The sequence below is a fragment of the Aricia agestis genome, chromosome 4, assembly GCF_905147365.1.
Source record: "Aricia agestis chromosome 4, ilAriAges1.1, whole genome shotgun sequence".
In the NCBI taxonomy this organism is placed as follows: Eukaryota; Metazoa; Arthropoda; class Insecta; order Lepidoptera; family Lycaenidae; genus Aricia; species Aricia agestis.
The window spans coordinates 3855085-3869682 of record NC_056409.1 but is presented as its reverse complement, the minus strand read 5'-3'; the positions used below and the strand labels follow the sequence as shown (position 1 = coordinate 3869682).

General features: G+C 40.3%; 1 protein-coding gene across 1 annotated transcript in view; it reads left to right on the top strand.

Annotated features, from left to right (window-relative positions):
• The window catches only part of LOC121726493 (dynein axonemal heavy chain 1-like), an 84181-nt gene that overhangs the window by 63061 nt on the left and 6522 nt on the right, over positions 1-14598 (top strand). The window contains exons 65-77 of the mRNA XM_042113878.1: positions 1122-1198; positions 1312-1379; positions 1501-1630; positions 1815-1958; positions 2534-2700; positions 3292-3517; positions 4135-4330; positions 5086-5279; positions 5763-5920; positions 6171-6270; positions 6393-6525; positions 6938-7071; positions 7966-8107. Coding sequence (XP_041969812.1) covers positions 1122-1198; positions 1312-1379; positions 1501-1630; positions 1815-1958; positions 2534-2700; positions 3292-3517; positions 4135-4330; positions 5086-5279; positions 5763-5920; positions 6171-6270; positions 6393-6525; positions 6938-7071; positions 7966-8107 — 1869 coding nt within the window. The remainder of the gene's footprint in view (positions 1-1121; positions 1199-1311; positions 1380-1500; positions 1631-1814; positions 1959-2533; positions 2701-3291; positions 3518-4134; positions 4331-5085; positions 5280-5762; positions 5921-6170; positions 6271-6392; positions 6526-6937; positions 7072-7965; positions 8108-14598) is intronic.

Here is a 14598-nt window from a genome sequence, read left to right as displayed (position 1 = left end):
TGATGCAGTTCGATATCAATAAGAAGGTGCTCAGCCGTATCCAAAGGAGGTGGTTGTGGTGATGTACTAATTAAGCGAAAGGGAACGTGTGATTTAAGGTAAATGGCAACCCCACCACCACCCCTGCATGTGCGATCATTCCTGATTAGTGTGAAGCCAGGTAGAGAATAGCTAGCTGATGGTAAGCAAGGTTTTAACCATGACTCGGAAACTAAAATAGCATGAACACAAGTTGATTTAAAAGAGTTGAGCAGCTCAGGATAGTGTGCAGGAATACTTTGCGCGTTTATGTGGACTACGTTAAAAGATTTCAGAGATGAGTCTAAACTCTCATGCAGAGAGCAGTACTTAAAGTGTAATTATTAACATATGACTGTCATCACTGGAACTCTCATCTGAGGATGAACACGTGAAAAATTCATCATTACTATCAGATTCAACCATTAAACCTGTACGACTAATTACTAACTAATAATAATACAACAAAAAAAAAATACAAAATCAAAAACACAATAAATCAGAAAATAAAGCTGATTAAAGCACATAAGCACACTAAAAAAGATAATAGCATAACATTACCAGCAAATAAAGCAAATTAAAACTATAGCAAGCTCATAACATAATATTATAAGACAATAATTGACAAACAATATTTAAATAAAAAATTAAAAAGAATGAGCAGCGCAACTGTGATAATCACAACACAAGAATAGTATTTAGTTACTTGATTGACAATGATGATAATTAAAAAAGCTTGTAATGCGAAATGAGAAATGGATAAAATATATAATAATAAAATATATACCGTATCATCCCAAAAACATATAATTGTAATAATGAAAAAAATACTGAAAAGAAGTCTACTGTCCACTTTGAGAACAAATTATAGTATAGCGCCCCCATTGTCTCAATTTCAAACGCAGATAGATGAAATAAATAACCCTCCAAGCCACAACGCCCCCATTTTTTCTGGGTCCCACACCCCCTTTAGACCTTCAGCGCCCACAGGGGGGCGTTATCGTCCACTTTGGGAAAGGCTGCACTAGACATTTCTGTTGTCGAGTCTATAAATGAGATCACTTTTAATGTCGATAAAGATTTATTGTCCGATTTGTTTGTAGGTGCCGTGGGCTATGTGACTCCATTCACGGACGAGTTTCGACGAGACCTGATGAGTAAGTGGACGCAAAAAATGAAGGTAATTGATGATGTTATTTTATAAAGCTTATTTTATCTTATTATATTTTATTAAGTTACCACAGGTATTTAATCAATAATATTATTGTTAAGTATATGGTATTTAACATGTAGGAGGCCGGAGTACCACACACGGAGGGTGGAACCACGGAGTCGATTCTTGGTGATCCGGTTACTATCAGGTCAGCACAGAGTTCTTTGCTTTACATAATATTAAGTACACATTTTTATTGCATTAGAAACAAACTGTAGTTTTGGAATTATTGTAACGGAAAGCATGTTATATAATGTGTCGTTGTGTAGGAAGTGGCAGATGCACGGTCTGCCGCGCGACGCGATGTCGGTGGAGTCGGCGCTGCTGCTGACGAGCTCGCGCCGCTGGCCGCTCGTCGTCGACCCGCAGACGCAGGCCAACAAGTGGATACGGAATATGGTTAGCGCCACGCATCTTTTGCAATCACTTTACATAATTAAAACGCTAAAAAGTTTGGAATCCATTTACGAAAATTGTGTCTCCGAAAGATGCGAATTTTGGCAAAGCTAAAGTTGATGATGCATGGCCAACGTACCATTGACGATATCAAGATCTAGCAATCTAAATCTTGTTGATGTTACAGGAGAAGCTTTCGGGTCTGATCGTGTGCAAGCTGAGCGACCGCGACCTGGTGCGGAACGTGGAATCGGCGCTGCGGTTCGGCAAGCCGCTGCTGCTGGAGAACGTTGGCGAGGACCTCGATCCCGCGCTCGATCCCGTACTCAAGGTAGCCTTTGTACCGATAACTCTAGGAATGTACCGATGAAATTGATTCATTGGTAGTTGGCCCACGACATTTGGTCGAATTATGCCAATTCAAAGTAATTCGTGATCTGTTAGCTGGGTTGGACAAAATGCGACCAATTTACGTAGGTCCGCCATCTGCCTAGGAATCAACTTCTCTGATAGTACTTGGGAGTATCAAAGGAAGATATCCTATGGATCGAGGTTCTATGCTCGCTTGTTCAGGCCGAGGCCCGCTGCTGTCATTTCAGACGTATATATGTCTTGCTGATCTCATAAACTTCGATAGCGCGACTGTGCGCTGTTCGGTCGACCCCAACACAGCTTTGATGTAGTACCGATTTCAAGACGAAGACGAAACAAATTATATCATTTAAGGTCACATCCAATAAATGGTTCACTAGCCAAAACGTGCCAGAAAAATGCAAATATAAGAAGATCTTAACACTCTGTAGCCAGCCAACATTTTTGTTTTGTTTTGATTGCAGAGTTGTATTATGCGTCAGTTAAAAATGTACGAGAACATTACGTTTAAATCACCCATGTAAATGTTTATAGCGTCAATTCTTCCGTCAATCTGGTCAAACTGTGCTGAAACTGGGCGACTCGCTGGTGCCGTACTCGGAGGGGTTCTTCCTGTACATCACCACCAAGCTGCCCAACCCGCGGTACACGCCGGATACCTACGTTAAGGTGCAGATTGTTAACTTCGCGCTGGTGCCCAGGTAAGTACCCTACTACTTGTCTATGAGACTTTTTTTTTTTTTAAAGAAGGGGGCAAACGAGCAAACGCGTCACCTGATGGAAAGCAACTTCCGTCGCCCATGGACACTCGCAGCATCAGAAGAGCTGCAGGTGCGTTGCCGGCCTTTTAAGAGGGAATAGGGTAATAGGGGAGGGTAGGGATGGGAAGGGAAAGGAATAGGGGAGGATAGGAAAGGGAATTGGGCCTCCGGTAAAGTCACTCACACAGCGAAACACAGCGCAAGCGCTGTTTCACGCCGGTTTTCTGTGAGAACGTGGTATTTCTCCGGTCGACCCGGCCCATTCGTGCTGAAGCATGGCTCTCCCACGTTTAAATAACTTTACATAACAAGTTATAATGTGTTCCTGAAACGATGCCAGCAAAAAAATGTCATTAAATATTTTATGTTGTATCTCAATAATTACCTACCTACCCAATTTTTGACGAGATTAACTGCAAAAAAGGCGGCTTGCGTTTATCTGCGTTGATGCTTAACATCGATTATTATTATGTCTGAAACAGAAGGCGTGATACGTATTGCCTATGAAATCTGAGCGCCTATTCTTTGCAGTGGTCTAACGGAGCAGCTGCTATCAACGGTAGTCGCATCCGAGCGTCCCGACCTGGAGGAGGCGCGGGGGCAGCTGATAGCGTCGCGCGCGCAGCTCGCGGCTCAGCTGGCCGACATGCAGGCGCAGGTGCTGGCGGGCCTGTCCGACAGCGTCGGCTCGCCCGTCGACGACCTGCCGCTCATCACCACGCTCGAGGCCATCAAGCTCAAAAGCGACGAGATTTTGGTATGAGTGACGTCATGATTGACGTGGAGCTAGTAATGCCAAATTACGAAATGTCATAGTCAAGGAAATATTTTTTTGGAACGACGTTCCTTATCGCGCGTTACAAAAGGAGGTTAGACGTAAAAAGTTGTAACGACATGACACAAAAGTGTCGCTATATTACAACTAGAGCAAAAATGCTATAGTAGTGCTATAGTCGTGCGGTAGCGCGTGTTCCTCTCTCTGTCTCTCTTTTTTTGTTGTTTAGTGTTTTTTTTTATAACTTCATTCCATCCGGGTGTCCCTTGACACCTCTCAATTTTTTTATTTGTATGGTTGTCCAAACTGGCAAGTCCGTGTGTTATTTCGCGCAGAGCAATGAACTGGTCAATACTTCTTGGACCAACTACATTCGGATATTATTTCGATGGTTACCTTTACCTAAAATAACCAAAATCATACAGCACCGAACGATATCGTTCAAATACAAATGCAAGTGTTATTAAGTAGTAACTACTTTTGGAGATATAGTATCTATATTTTCTTATTGCTTGAATCTAAAAAAAAATAATTAAAATATATTTTAAAGTCATTTCATATGTTAGGGATGCTCACATTTCAAACTCGTCCCGATGTAGGTGAAAGTGGTGGACATGGAGCGCACGTCAGCGGAGATGGAGGGTGCGCGCGCGGGCTACGTGCCGGTCGCCAACCGCGGACAGATCCTGTTCTTCTGTCTGTCCGCCATGGCCGGCGTCGACCCCATGTACCAGTACTCGCTCGAGTGGTTCGTCAAACTCTTCCGACGGAGCATGGAGGAGACCGAGCCTAATGGTGATTGTTTAGCTTATTTGTGTGCGGGTTGTATTATGTAGAGAAGATGACAAGTTATCTAAACCACTGTTGCCTTAGACAGTTCATAGTAGTAATATAGTCTATATTACTACGCAGAGCGCTTATACTTATTAGCGTTGGTGAATTGAAACGTTTCCGTCGTGAATAAACTAGGTAGGAACAGATTTTTTACATATTATACTTTCTAAGAAATCAATTTAAACTCTTTTTGTGGAATGATATTGAATGAAGGTAAAAAATTGGCTAATGCATTAACCCAGCCTTTCCCAAAGTGGGTGATAACGCCCCCTTGTGGGCGCTGAAGGTCTAAAGGGGGGCGGTGTGGGACCCAGAAAAAAGTAGTGGCGTTGTGTTGACGCTTGGGGGTGATTTATTTCTCTGAACTCATTTTAAATTAAAACAAGGGGGCGCTAAAGGAGTGAGCACACTGAGACGGGCCGTGCCGGGGCTCAGCGTGCCAGGGCTCATCGCAAAAATCCGCCTCCATACAATTTGTATGGAAGCGGAAATCCGCTGCGCCCCGACACAGTGTGCGATAAGCGCATCCGCTTCCATACAAATTGTATGGAGGTGGATTTTTGCGATGAGCCCCGGCACGGCCCGTCTCAGTGTGCTCACTCCTTAAAACATAATTTGTTCTCAAAGTGGGCAGTAGGCAAAATAAGTTTGGGAACTAAACGGACTGCACTAAACGGACCTATGTCATGATCTCTAAAGCTTGTTACACTCTGCAGACGACATCCTGGACCGCGTGGACGGCATAATGGAGCACTTCACGTACCTGCTGTACGCCAACGTGTGCCGCAGCCTGTTCGAGCGACACAAGCTGCTGTTCGCGTTCCTGCTGTGCGCGCGCGTGCTGCTCGACCGCGCCGCCATCAGGCAGCCGGAGTTCTACTTCCTGCTGAATGGGGGTCATGTGGAGGAGGTCAGTTACATAATTACTTAAATTAAAAAATAAAAAAAACTTTTTTGTATGTCGCTTGAGAGTGTCGCCGAGCTTGTAAAAAATATATACTGGTGTAAAAGTTTTTCTAGGTGTTAACCGTTCCGAGATGTCTATAATTTTAGCTGAACTGTTTTAATGTGGAGACGTGAGTGGATGAACACGATAGCAAACAGTAAAATATTGCCGTTTTTTTGCATAAATGATGGATTTGAGGGTCGAAAAATGATTTGGAACAAAAGAACTGCATTATATGTGTAGCTAGACATATTAGTCAGGTGATGGAGTAGATAAGTTACAAGGTTTGTTCATATTATAAGGGAACAAATGAGTTTTTCTGAAAGTTTCATAGCGCACTTCCGGATTGTGCACTGTTGGTCCGTCCGCTACTAACTCAATCCGCTACAAATCTATTGTTTTTCAACATTTAATTATTATATTGTTGCCCCTGTTTAAAATGCTCAGGAGTCGGAGAACCCGGAGCCGCGGTGGATCTCTGTCCGCACGTGGCAGGAGGTGCAGCAGCTGTCAGCGTTGGACACCATGCGACACTTCGTTACCGAGGACTTGCCGCAGAATCTCAAGTTCTTCCGCACATTCCACGACGCATGGAACCCGCATAGGTGATGCACATACTTTAAGTTGACCCTTGTTTAGTTAATCGTTCGGCTTTAATTTAATTTTGAACATCAACAACACTGACGCTACGTATTTATTGTATGTTTGCGATTTTCAATCTTTACGCTTCATCGAACACTAATTTTGTAGAAAACTTATCTAAAGTCTATTTCATGCAGTTCTTAGTAAATGTAGAAAGAATTTATTCTTATTCATTGTTAGAAAGAGAAGAAAATGTGTATAATCTTCTTACAGATTACCATATCCGAAACCTCTTGATTCAAAATATGACTCGTTCCAAAAGCTGTTGATTCTCAAATGCTTGCGGCCCGACAAGCTCATACCGGGTCTCCAGGTTGGAAAATACGTTTATTGAGTAGCTGCTGTGTTCATACTTTTTGAAATTATAGGCTCTTTCTGTATTTGGCAGTATATTATTCCTTTATGAGCCTTATCAATTAAACTGATTCACACCAGGACTTTGTATCGGCGAACCTGGGCGGCCGGTTCGTGGAGCCGCAGCCGGCGGAGCTGGGCGCGGTGTTCGGCGACTCCGACCCCCTCTCGCCCGTCATCTTCGTGCTGTCGCCCGGCACTGATCCCGCTGCCGGTATGACAATATAATATTATAGTTAAAATCACTCTAGCCTAATTGTACGGTGCAACCGTACAAAGTCCAAATTAACAATTCACATAGTCATCAATTTATCAATTTCACATCGCGTTCATCTAGCATCTAGCAGCAATTCTCAAGGTGTACCTCGTACACCAATAGTTAAAACTCGAAGCATAAACTTGCTCGTAGCATACATTTAATTATACGTGCCGCAGCACACTTTTGACTAAATATAGCTCATCTTATCTCAAGTAGTAGCCTCATAGCTCATTCCTGCACCTTTTACAGATTGTTCAAATTTATTTACGCAACCTGAAAACTCAGAGATGGAACTTCTCTTAACGTACTCATTCACGCCGCGTTATGATTTAAACGAATACTAAACTATGGATACATTCTGTCATAGATCTGATGAAGTTTGCGGAGAAGAAGAAGATGGGCAAGCGTCTGGAGAGCATCTCGCTCGGTCAGGGGCAGGGACCCATCGCCGAGGCGCTGCTGCGTGTCGGTGTGGACGTCGGCAACTGGGTGTTCTTCCAGGTTCGTGAAATATGTTACATGCTCATCTAGACAACCTAATCCTGGCTACTTCGTAATTAACCTGGTGGCCTTCCCTCGTCATCATTATTTTGTAAATGTTCGGACGGCAAACTTATTTAATCGGTAGTTCTGTGACACAAAATATTTAAATGTAGGCAGATAATATTATGTCTTGAGTTATGATTTTTGAAGTGAAAACTTCTTTAGCGGCGTTGAGCACTTTTGTGGGATGGGTAAAAACTGTGAAACTCGCGTCAGATTCTCAGATTGTCGGTGTTGTAACATCGAAATCGATTAATCGAATAATCGATTGTTTTTTTTCGATTGTCGATATTTTTTAATCGATTGTAAGGGTTTCGATTAATTAAAAAAATCGATTTTTTAAAAATCGATTTTCATAAAAAATGGGTGAAAAAAATTGGAAGGGTTTCGATTAATTAATAAAAATGTTTTTATTTTAAATCGATTTTCATAAAAAATGGCTTTTAATTTAATTGATTGTAAGGGTTTCGTTTAATTAAAAAATCGATTTTTTAAAAATCGATTTTCATAAAAAATGGGTTAAAAAAATAATGCACAACGTTAATAATCAAGTTTTCACTTCTGCCGGCACTCCCGGAGTGCAACCGGTCTTTTTTTTTCAACATCGAAGTGGTTAACCCGTCAAATGTTTCTCTTAGGCTTCAGTCTCGAAACCAGTGGGCAGTGGGGCGGGAGCCGCGCGACGCGGTGCGTGCCAATTTGCTTATTTGTGTGGATGGCTATGGATAAGCCGTCTAGTATAGCGCTCGCCGTTCGGTTTACGGGGCCTGTCCATATAAATCTATACACTGTAACGCGCTGCGCCACCGCCGCGCCGCTCCCGACTTGACTTTGAACCCATGTTGTTACCAGAACTGCCACCTGGCGCCGTCGTGGATGCCGGTACTCGAGGCCAGCGTGGAGGCGATCGGCGCGGGCACCGTACACCGCGACTTCCGCCTGTGGCTCACCTCCGCCCCCTCACCGCACTTCCCCGTCCCCCTGCTGCAGAACGGTAACCCCACACTCCACACGATACTGACACACATAGTGGTGTTAGCGTCACAACCTTGAATATCGCTTTGAAGTGTTCTGAGCAAGAAACTATATTACACTAGATGACGCCTGCAACTTGCGCCGAAATTCGCAAAAAGTATCCTATGTCCTTTCCCGGGACTCGGTATTCCTAAGCCAATTTTTTGCAAAATCAGATCAGCGGTTTGGGCGTGAAGAGGTAACAGACAGACAGAGGGACAGACACACATTCGCATTTATAATATTAGTATGGATACATAATCTGACAAATAAGGCAGTGAAGCTTCGGCCTAAATGAGCATGGTATATTTTGCTTTGCTTGGTCGGAGCATGATTCGTACAGTAAGGCGGTCACACGTGAAATAATTGCAAAGAAATATTGATTCGTTGATAAAAGTTCAATTACTTAATTATTATGAGACGTTAATTTTGACATAAGAGCGACGAAAAGTGTTAAAGCGAGATGCAAATTCTGCTTTGACGTTTGACGTGTGAGGTCTACCAGCCGACATTTGTGGTTCTTGGCGTCGATGTGCAAACAGCCTCTAGGGTCGCATGCAAATTGTTATATCAAATTTGTTTTGACATTATGGCAGAATTCAAATTGAATAACCGACTCCGTCGTCTTTGAAATTCCCAACTCAAACATAAACCTGTGTACTGGGCGTAGGTTTGGGTACCTAACCACTTTATGAACAAAATGACGAACTATCACATTGGAAGTATATGTACAGTTAACCATTTTAGTTTGAAAATCCGTGCCGCAACAATAAGACGATACAGCGCCGCGCTAATAAGACTTTCAAATAACTAGATGGCGGGTAGGAAGGTAGAGAGTACAATAATGGACTACACGTCAACACCGCGTAAAACTACCCTCTGTGTTGAGCTACTTTGATTTAAAAGGGGCGGATATACTACTCTACTCTGTATATTAATATTGTGTCATTGTAGTGAGTGTGGGCACTGGGCAGTGGGCACGTTTGAAACAATATCGGTGGCACAATACCGAGTCACAGATGCATTCGGCGCTCGCAATCAAATTCCCCATTGTACGGACACAAAAGCCAGAAACAATAACGAAATAAGCAGCTTAAAGCGGCAGCCACTGTGTTAGTGGTCTAAAACTAAAAGTTTAAAATCAATTGTTGTAGTTAAATTTCATTAAAATATAGAATAAATAGTAAATACTGATGCAACAACACAAAACACATAAAAATTAGTACCCAATAGTTTTGTAGGTATCAGTACTAAAATATTGAACGCTAAACACCCTGAATATTACCTTGCAGGTTAACCAACTTTTCTAATAAGCGTCCAAAATGGTTTTTTTTGCTTTGATCTCTCGTTAGAAATGAAAACAGTGAGAAAATGCTATTACTTACTTTATAAGATAAACCCGCAACTCTGCCTTAAGCGATGAGTGGAGCACCATGGTGTTTTAGTGGGTAGACAGGAATCCCACATACCCCTGCCGATATCCCCAATTTGCCGGGGATGCGTAAAGCATTTCCCTATGTTTTTTTTAAATCTTTATTTTATAAAGGCCATACATCATTAAGATTAAGCCGGCCTTAACAAAAAATTTAACAAATTAATAGGCGACATACATAACATTATTATCTAATTCTCTTAAATATAGGGAATGTATAACAAAACTTATTAACCTACCACTATGTTCAGTCCGAACTTACTGTATTATGTCGCCACCTTGGGGAAGAAAGGTCGTAAAAGCCATTTTGGCGAAAATGAGTTATGAATGCAGTCTTACTTAAAATTTTCCGCTCTATCGATTGGTGTATATAACTTTTGTCAATTCGCAAAACAGAGGATTTTACGACCCACGTGATTTCAGCGTCTAAACAGGCTTTTTGTGGAAATTTACGGTGTAAGAACCAAAAAATATATTATTCCTATGAATAAGGGTCGTAAAAGATAGTAAGTTTGGGGCAAGCGAGGTGTATTAACAAAGTAAAAAATGGTGATTGGTCGTAAAAACCAAAGTTTGGTACACTTTTGATTTACAGCCATATGGTTAGTAGAATTTGGTTTATACGCCCATAGTTAAAAGAAGATGTACTAGTGCTAAAGTATATACACCCATTTAAAATGCACTTGCGAGGTGGAACTGTCTTTTATCACCTTTAATTTTTTTATATTAAAAAAAAATCGTAGATCGTTTTCAAGGTGTCGGCCGGCATGGTCTGGATGTAAAGTGTAAACATAATAAACAGATAGCGACATTCCTTAGGTTGTGGTGTGATTGTTTAATAATAAATTGTACAATAGTGCACAATAATAAAAAGGCAATTTATATTCTGTTATTGCATGATAAGCGATGTTATTGCGATGGATAACCTGCTAATTTTTTTTATTTAAAAGAAGAAGAGTGGTCGAATCTTTGTTGAATTTGGGAAATCAAACACTGAAAGGTAAGCTTCTTTGTAAAGATAATATTATCACAGATTATGTACTCTATTATATTATAATAGGTATTTTTATTTACCTACTTCTTTTCTTATTTTTTCTATTTTGTTTCATGAAGAATCATTTGTAATATAATATTATAATAATATAATTAACTATCCAATTGAAATGACAAACTTAGTGTTCGTATCGAAATGGTCGTAACGAACTTAAGCCGGGATACTACATGGCTTTTACGCCCCAATTTGCTTAAATTATTTTTCTACTTTTAACCTATTAGTGGTTTTTACGATGTAGTTTATAATTTCTTTAGGTTTTAACTTCCTTATTTCGACTTTAATACTAAAGTTTTACTACATAATAATTTCTCCATTATTATAATGAATAATGAATCATAATATTAAAATATTATGTTATGATTTCTTAAGTTTACGCGAGTATCACTCATGACTCGTGAGTCATGACTCATGAGTCATGACTCATGAGTGATACTCGCGTTGATACTATAGGTAAGGTTTAAACACTTACGGATTTTGTCGCGGGGCACTTTTGTTAATCCCAACGCGTCGAGGAATGTTTATTAAATAATATTAATATAAACAAGGAGAATTCGAAGGCCATACGACGACGTAGTTCGGCGACCATACCAAATGTTTCCCGGGAAGAAATGAGTGCATAGCAAAATTTACGCTCCAGATCGGATAATACTATTCTCCGCGCAGACAAAGGTAATACCACGGTGATTATGGATACAACAGATTACAGTGACAAAACACAAACGTCTTTTATCGGACGAAAACACTTACGAAAAAGTCTAAACGGACTTCACCAACAAAGTTTTGAAGACAACTCAAAGTCTCATCAAAAAGTACTCCGACTCACTGAATCTGGATTCCAAATTCTTGTTGCCTTCATGCCCTAAACGTCCAAAGTTGTATGGTTTGCGATTTGCCAAAGATACACAAAGCCAATGCTCCTCTTCGACCAAGTGTAAGCCAAATTATTGACTCACTAACCTACAAACTGGCTCAGCTGATGGCTACCGTACTCTCACCTCTACGCGGACAGACCAAGGCCCATGTAAAGGATTCCTATCACTTTGTTGATGAGATTAAACATATACGCCTCGGAGATAATGAACAACTGGTCAGTTTTGATATACAATCCCTGTTCACTTGCCTACTAATATAGCATTGTATCGGAATGGTTACAAGAAGGCCCAGAGAACAACTTACCTGTTGAATATGCGGACCTGTTAGAACACTGCCTTACACCTGGCTATATGTTGTGGAATTATGACTTTTATAAAGACTTTGAGAAGTTAGCCCTTGAGTCCTCACTTCTACAAGCGGTATGTAGATGATACTTTCAGAATATTACCCTCGGACAAAGTATCCATATTCCTTGAGCACCTGAACAGCCTCAACTCCAAAATACAGTTTACAATGGAGTTGGAGAAAGATAATTCTTTAGCCTTCTTAGACTAAGAAATCCTGATGGCACATTTGGTCATACGGTGTATCGCAAAACCTACACACACAAATAGATATATAAATGATTCCCATCATCACCCAGCACAGTTATGTACTGTTGGCAAATCTTTATTTCAGCACGAGAAATCTGCGATGAACAGTATGGGGATACTGAGCTTCATCAGGTTACACAAGTTCTACGCGACAATAAGCTTCGGATACCACGCAGACAGAGCAGCAACCGAGTGAACCGGCAACAGTGGAGAGATTACCTGCACCGTTACCAACTAACACTAACACTAAACACGTATTGTCTGCGACGTGGGGCGCGACGTGTTCGGAAGTCGTCCTCGGAACCTCCTGTAGATGACTCCAATCGGCCAGAACTCCTCCTTCTCGAAGGTCGGTAGATGGTGCGTCGGGACTCTCACCACAAAGGAGCTAAAATTCACTTTGTGGCGGGACTCCAAGCGCTCGACCCTCAAGACGAAGTGGGTCTTGCTCCTGATGTAGTCCACGACCTGCTCGACCGTCGTGGACCAGTGCAGCCTGGACACGTATTATATATTTATAAAGGGAGTCACTGGTGAAGTTAGCTATATTCTAAGGAAAGCTAAAAACATACTTTGAGCCGCCCAAAAAGATCTGCCAATGTTTACCATCAGTGAAATGCATCTTACCCCTTCAAGATGCAGGAAACTACAAACTCGACTGTGATTGTGGCCTCTCTTATATAGGGCAAATATATATAGGGCAAAAGAGCCGTCAAAATCCGTATCATGGAATACATTGCAGATGTCAAATACCGTAGGAACACCAAGTCCGCAATTTGTGAACACACACTGGATCAACCTCGCCACTACATAAGATTCGATAAGCCACAAGTACTGGCAAAAGAAGCAAGATACCGTCCAAGAATGATAGGCACCCACCCAAATTTTAACCGAGAAGATGGCTGTGTTTAACCTGTTGGTTAAGCGTCATCGAATTGAACGTTGCAGTCAACAAGTCGGCTAAACAATGTATAGCCGTGTGATTGAATGGCGTTGTTCAGTCAAAGGGCTAGCTTCAATCAAACGATTGAATGTCTTTTTTAACCAGTCGACTGCGACATATATAAGCTGTCAGCCTGTAACCTTCAAAAGTTTTTTTTTAAGTTAGTTTTAACATTATGTTCACTTTTTTTATCAAAGAATCTTGATTAAAATATGTTTATTTTGTTACCTTTTTAAATTTTTCTACAGTGTAATTTGGAAATTCTATAGTTACTTATCAATAAACACTTAATGACTATCACTTTATAAATAAAACTGGATAAATTTTATGTAATTAAATTTATTTCACCTACGCAAGATGGTTTTTGTTACCCAAGTTTATAGTGAAGTAGGTAAAGTTATAGCAGTTACGACTCTGGACGTTCCTATTTACTGATTGTACGACTCAATCTATTTTATAGTCGTGGTGTTTACGCCCAACAACAGAAACGTTCATTTAGTTACGACTCATATGTATGAAATATCTTAAAAAATCATGGGGCGTATAAACCATTTTTACGAAAAAATTGGGTCGTAACTCCACGCTTACTTCTAAAGTAAGCAATGGACATTAAAATAAGGTTTACCATTCGAAGGGCCATAAAAAAATAACGTATGTCACTTAATTGGGCTAAATAATATTAGAAAACAAAAATTTTACAGCCGATTTATTTTTAAAATTTTTTGTTTTTTGCTTCTCCTGTAAAGTCGGGTTTTGGTTTTTACGACCTTTCTTCCCCAAGGTGGCGATGTATAAAAAAAATAAAAATCTAATTTGCTACATTTGGTGTCCACAATAAATTCGTTTCTGGGGGATTCGTTCCTATCACACTCCAAAAAAACATGATATAAATCCTCATAACGATCACATACTACACAATTTGGGCTGGAATTTTTGCCAATCAAGATAAGAAAATTATTGAGAGGAATGTGATTGGATCGAATTCTAAAACAAACTGAGAGATCTCTCTTATTAAGCTTGACATTAGAAAACCAGGGTTTTTTGGGAGGTTCACTAACTATGGTTCTATACCAAATGCCAGAAGTTAATGACTTAAAAAAAAAAAGGAAAGAGACATTCTATTCCGTTTTATTACGCTCCCTACCTAGTACCTATGACACGCTGAAATACTGGATCAATAACAAACCTACAAAAATATATTTAAAAAAAAAAAACTGAAAGCTGAGGCATCATAAAATGATTTCCAAAACGTCAAGATTGCGAAAATCTTTTGTCATAATTACACTCTAAATGGCAAAATATTTTGAGCCGAATTTATTTTGAATATTTCTTATCTTTATTATATATTTTACTCTTTACTTTTATATTTATTTACTTTTCACCAATAAAAACGTCAGAATAGTCAATTAAGTTATTATTATTAAGGGGGGTTACAATTTGGGATAGCTGAAAATACTGTATAGCAGAGACAGTGACATTTCATTGCAATACATCATTATCATCACGTGAACAGCTGTAGGTCTACTACGAAACCGTTTTGAGACTCAAACAATCTAAAGAGAATGCCGCGTCCTGT